The sequence below is a fragment of the Sceloporus undulatus genome, chromosome 1 (genome assembly GCF_019175285.1).
Source record: "Sceloporus undulatus isolate JIND9_A2432 ecotype Alabama chromosome 1, SceUnd_v1.1, whole genome shotgun sequence".
Lineage (NCBI taxonomy): Eukaryota > Metazoa > Chordata > Lepidosauria > Squamata > Phrynosomatidae > Sceloporus > Sceloporus undulatus.
Window position 1 is genome coordinate 210,648,179 of NC_056522.1, and position 6,000 is coordinate 210,654,178.

At 38.5% G+C, this 6,000-nt stretch overlaps 1 protein-coding gene across 1 annotated transcript in view; it reads left to right on the forward strand.

Annotated features, from left to right (window-relative positions):
- STK39 (serine/threonine kinase 39) overlaps nucleotides 1-6,000 on the forward strand; it is a 167,603-nt gene that overhangs the window by 75,878 nt on the left and 85,725 nt on the right. The window contains exons 6-7 of the mRNA XM_042458437.1: nucleotides 4,660-4,769; nucleotides 4,863-4,964. Coding sequence (XP_042314371.1) covers nucleotides 4,660-4,769; nucleotides 4,863-4,964 — 212 coding nt within the window. The remainder of the gene's footprint in view (nucleotides 1-4,659; nucleotides 4,770-4,862; nucleotides 4,965-6,000) is intronic.

Sequence of the window (6,000 nt, forward strand, 5' to 3'; positions counted from 1 at the left end):
TGTAGCACAAGTTTTAATTTTTTAAAAACAGCCTCCATTGGGTGGCATGTTTTATACTTTGTGCTGGTGTATTGCATATCATCATTCCCACTTTGATGGTTCCCTCCATGGTTTATAATAACACCCAAACCTGGCTCTTTGATTTGTCTCTTTGGTGGTAAGGTAGAGAAATATTCCTGCCATGGGTTTCTTCTCTGGTTAAATGTGGAAAATTACAAAGAAGATTATCAGCTCTACCAAGCATGTGTATCACAGTGAGACCTGTTGGTATACTAGAATAGGCTTATTCAATGAATGACATTTATGTAAGTGTTAACTTACCATTTCACAATGCTAGTGAGTAGCCAGTAAGAGTCCAACCTAAGTATATCACAGACCAGTTGAAGAACATGTCAGTCTTCCTGGACACACAGTAAGGAATTTACAGGTTGTGGTCCTTGAACAAGAAAATTACAAAGGAAGACTAGACAGAGAAATTGAATTGTATCCTCTCTATTAGCAAAGATATGAATAAGAACAATGGTTTCAGGGCACACTGCATATATTAATGCAAGAGTCTCTGCTACCGCACATGTAACAAAAGGAATCCTCTCAGAGAGAATTTTGAGCTCTGGCAAACTAACCTTTGGTAAGATGATTTATTGCTTTCACAAATCATCACTAACTGACTACTGTAAAGATCTGAAAGACCTGTATCACCTTATGCAGCCCTTTGGAGATTTAGGGCAAGGGACATGATTTGTATCTGGTTCCTATTGCATTCAATCACATTCCCACAATTGTATAAATATGCTTTATGCCTGAGGCCTTAAGAAAGTAACTCAGTACTGCATCTGAAGAAGTCGTTTTATATCCATGAAAGCTCATGCAACAATAAAATCCAGTTAGTCTTAAAAGTGCTGTCCCCCTTCCTTTCTCCTTTTAGTGCTATAAGAAACTAACATATGGCTACTTCTTTGAAAGCTAACACAGACCAAAGGCATACTGGTTGCAACAGGAGTGATCAGGCACTTGGCATCAGCACACTGTTCATCTCAGATAAGCTGGAGCTGGTTTTAATAATTGCTGACCCTGGTTTATTTTGATATACCAACCCTGCCACTGTGTATATGCTTTATTTAAAAAAAATATTGTGCCAGTTGATAGTATCATGTCAGTAATATCCAGTCAGAATTCCTGGTTGCCACAGTCACTCTACCAACAGGGGTGGAGATCATGTCACTTACGTCACACTAAGTTCCAGAGGTATTTGGAATGCTAGTGAAGCAAAATGCAAGTGGAGGGATGATTGTTTTCTCTTTGATTTGGGAACAAGAAAAGGGGGTGGGGGGGAATCCCAAGAATCTCTGTCCAGTACTGCCTACTGAAAAGACCTGTAGTCAGTTTCACGAAAGATATCAATGAACTCGATTGGGTATAGAAAAGAGCAAGCAAGATGATCACAAGTCTGGAAACCAAGCCTTGTGTGGAGTGATTGAGGGAGCTGGGTATGTTAGCTTGGAGATAAGTGAGGTGACATTATAGTTATCTTTAAATATCTGAAGAGATATCATGTAGAAGATGAGGCCACCTTGTTTTCTACTGCTCCAAAGACTAGAACATGAACCAGTAGATTGTAATTATATATATATATGATCCCACCTAAAGATTAAGAAGAGCTGTTTGACAATGGGATAGTTTACCTCAGTGGGTTAGTGGCTCTTCCATCTTTGGAAGTCTTGAAATAGGTTGGATGAGCAACTTTCAGGAGTGCATTAGGTAGGTATTCCTCTATGGTCCTTGTTCTCCTAGCCAACTCTAAGATTCAAGGATTGTACAGTTCTAAGATCCTCATCAGTTTTGGGACTGGGAGATGAGGCTAGAAAAGTGAATGTAAAAGGAGATGAGTTCAGTTATTTCTGACAGGTTTGCTGTATCAAAAGTCTTTTTCCTCTTGGTTGAACTGGGGACCCTTAGGAAAATTGTGTTTTGTGAATCCCAGCCACTTTGCAAAGACGTCTGTAGCTTAACAGGAAATAAAGATGAAAAGAAGAAACAAGAAGGAGCTTTGTATCACAAACCCTCTCTGGATATAGGTAATACCGTCAATTAATTTAAAAGATAATTGCCTCTGTAAAGTATTTAACAATTGCTGACTTGAAGCAGTGTTTCTGTCAGGATGGAAAGCTTGCTGTGAAGGATGTCTTTATTATTTCCCTGCTGCAAATTTAACAGCAGGTTGCATTTGAGATACACAGCTCATATTTAATGGGCCTTAATCAAGAGCTGAGAAACTTCAGGCCTTATAAAACAAAGTGCATTTTAAATACTAGTTTGCCTAACTAGACTGTAGTTTTAAAATGTGGCTATTCTCTTCCAAGTCTTAATCATTATATCTGCCTTCGGTGTAGGCAGATATAATGTTGATGAAGTAACACATACACTTAGTAAGGAAGGTCAAAATAATCATGAGGGGTTGTTTTAATAGGGTGTAAAAATAAGTACATTAAATATGAAGGGCAAATACTTCCTTTTTAAAAATATCTGTGCTTAGTCTTATTGTTTGCTATTTCTGTGGATTTTAAAAAGAGAACCTGGCTCTTGAGGCATATACATACCATTTTTGGTACATACAGTAGTTCAGTACATTTGCATCTTTGTGTTTGGTTTTTATGTCACTATAACATATCTCTTTTAAAGAGACAAAGCCTTAAAACTGAATTGGCTGCAAATCTGTAAACGGTCACATCTGTAGCCTGGAGGCTGAATCTGTGTCTGCATTTGTGTCTCAGAGCCTTGTCACTAGATCAGGACTTGGACATTTTTTGGACTACAGCTCCCAGAATCAGCCAGCCACCGTAGTCACCCTGGTTTTCAAGGTGCTTAAGTTACTCAAGGTTTTGATCTACAAAATCCTAAATTGCTTGGGGCTGGAGTATCTGAAAGTCTGCTTTCCCATATGATCCTGCCCAAACCTTGGGATCCTCAGCAGAGGCCCTGGTGCAAACACAGGACACAGCTTTCTATGTTGTAGTGTCCTGACTACTGGCAAGTCTAAGAGGCTGGCTTAATTTCTTCTGGGCTTCTGGTGGGCAGCTGAAATGATGTTGTTCCACCACATGGTCTTTGGAACAGATCTGACTGTTTTAACTGTTTGGTTTTAAATTATTTTTACAGAGTATTTTTGGTTTGTTTAAAAAAGTTTTTATGTACATATTTTTATGTATATATTCCATTAAATGTTATTGTTAGCCACTTTGATCTGTCTGGAGAAGTGGGATTATTATTATTATCATCATCATCATCATCATCATCATCATCATCCATTATGTATTGCCTTGAGTGCCCTTGTGGGCTGAGAGAAGATCCATAAATGCCTTTAAATCGACTTTATATACTTGACTATGTATATCAACATCATGTATAAGTTGAAGGCCATAATTATGGATTTTGATATGACCCCTAGATAAGTTGAGGGTAAAACTTAGGGACATGGAGCAAAGTATCTAAACTAAGCAAAGAAAAACAATGCCAAAGAACTCACAAAATTTCAGCAGGCATAACTGTGTTCACCCTAAAAGCTGCATGGATGAGAAAGGGGTCAGTGCTTCCAGGACAGATTACACTCTTACCTTTCACCAGGGGATGGTCCCCTTTTTAAATAGGAATTAAAGTATAGTGCTTACATTGACCTGTGAATATGTCAACTCAGATTTCTTGGGTCAATTTTTTTTTAACTAAAATTTCTAGACTTACATATGAGTGTATCCAGTATGTGTGTTTGTTGCCTGGGAGCTGTAATCCCCAAATTCTTTTTTTCATGTTCCCTACTAGATGAATTTTATCTGAATGTGTATGCAAATCATTACTTGGTATTACAGTTATCAAAGATGAACGTGGATGTGTGGTCTCTGCTTGGTTTTATCTAAATTCTTTTGACATAGTAATGATCCAAAATAAGCTGCTAGAATATCTGGTTGCATTTTGTCTAGTTCACAGGGAGAATGTGAACTAACCTGTGGCACATTGTTTGCCCTTCCATTTTACTGCCTGTTGGCTTTGTATAAGCACCTGACTAGCTACTCTAGAAATGGTCTGTGCAGTCCAGGATCCAGCAGGGCTGGAGTCTTCTTAATTTCCTCTTGATTTGCAGTGTCAATGTTCCACTTTACTTGCCACCCTTGTCTTCTTAATCTATTTCTCCCTCTACCCTCACATGGCAGTTAACATTCTATCTCTGATCTTAGAAGTTCATAAGTCAAGTAGAGCAGAATATAAAGCTATGCAAGCTGCTCTTTTTTGATCCAGCTCTGTTGAAAATTTGCTGCATGCTTGGCTATAAATAACACTCTTGAAATTTTTAGCAGAGCATGTGGAAATACTGACCTGAAATGCTACCTTGAAAGCAATAGCCTTTTTGTTGGTGTCTACAGGTATTTTGTGTTTTAATACATAAGGGCAAATATTGCTTCAAAGTATGATTCAGAAGCATGAGAGGTGTCTTATGTAACACCTCTATAAACTGCTCAGTGTCACACCTAGTGAGAAAACATTAGTTTCACAGATACATTTAAATAGAAGCTTCATTTTTTAAAACTGTAGAATCAGAATTTAAAACAGCATGCTTACTTCAATATGTGAACCTGATATTAAAAAGATTTCTCTCTTTTCTATTCCTAGACTTTGGTGTTAGTGCATTTTTAGCCACAGGAGGGGATGTTACTCGTAACAAAGTGAGAAAGACCTTTGTTGGTACTCCATGTTGGATGGCGCCTGAAGTCATGGAACAGGTATATGTGCCATTTAACATTTCTTCTGTGATACCTGAATTTAAGCATGTAAATACTAAAGTAACTTCTCTATTCTGTGTTTTCCTATAACAGGTGAGAGGGTATGATTTCAAGGCTGATATTTGGAGCTTTGGAATAACAGCCATTGAATTAGCCACGGGATCTGCACCTTACCACAAATATCCTCCAATGAAAGTAATTATCGTTTGAAAATAATTGTACAGCTTCATTTTGTGTTTTTAAAAAGTCATCCAAGTCTTTGGTAATGATTCTAGGAGTTGGATCGGCAACAAAATCTTACCCCATAACAGCAGGGTTGTTTAGGGAAGGTTTGGGTATCTCTGATCCACCAGATGTTGCTGAATTGCAACCCTCATGAGCCCTAGCGACCATATCCAGTGGTTAAGAATTCTGGAAGATTCCAACCCTTGGTTTAAGATAATTGCCTGACTTACCATCCTGCAATATACTACAAACTATCAGTATCTGAAGGTAGTCAATTCATTCTTTTGCTTTCCTCTCACCCCACAGCTACACATTTGTTTTTAAACTGATACTGGACATATTCTGTAACTCCTTGAGCCTGCTATGCTTACTCCTCATTGAGTAGGTTTTGGGGATGAAGATGATGCCTACTGGGGCCAGGGGAGGTGATTTTAAGAAAAAAATGTCCTGACCATTGGCATATCTCCAGTGTTCACCTGAGCAGACTTACACTCCCGTGTTGCTTCTCAGAAGTCACATTTGTGGCTTTGTTCCAGTCAGCACTCAAGCAGTTGAGTACAGTGTTAGAGGGAATCTTTATTTTATTTGTTTTAAGCATGGTTCACAAATAGGCCAAATGTTGTGGCCAAGATTGGCTGGCTTAAAGGCATGAGAAGAGCAGTTAGAGACTGCCTTAACTTGTTTTCTCTGAGATGACTAACGTGAGCTTATGTTCTGAAGAAAGAATGCAATAATAACGTGCAATACTGGACTGTATTAAATCTCTTCTGTGGTTATTGGGGGGGAGGAATCTTGTCAAGCTACCCAATAAAACACCACCCTTTCTGAGTAAATCCCAAATGTGAAGTCTGAGCTCTGCATTTCTAGAAGATACAACATGGCAGGTTATTGTGCTCAATTACTAAACATACTGGTATCTGAACCTGTTGTTTGTTTTAACACTGGGGTCAGCAGGAGTCCATTGAAAACAAACCCAGAGTGTAGAACAGTTTTGGGAGAACATTTT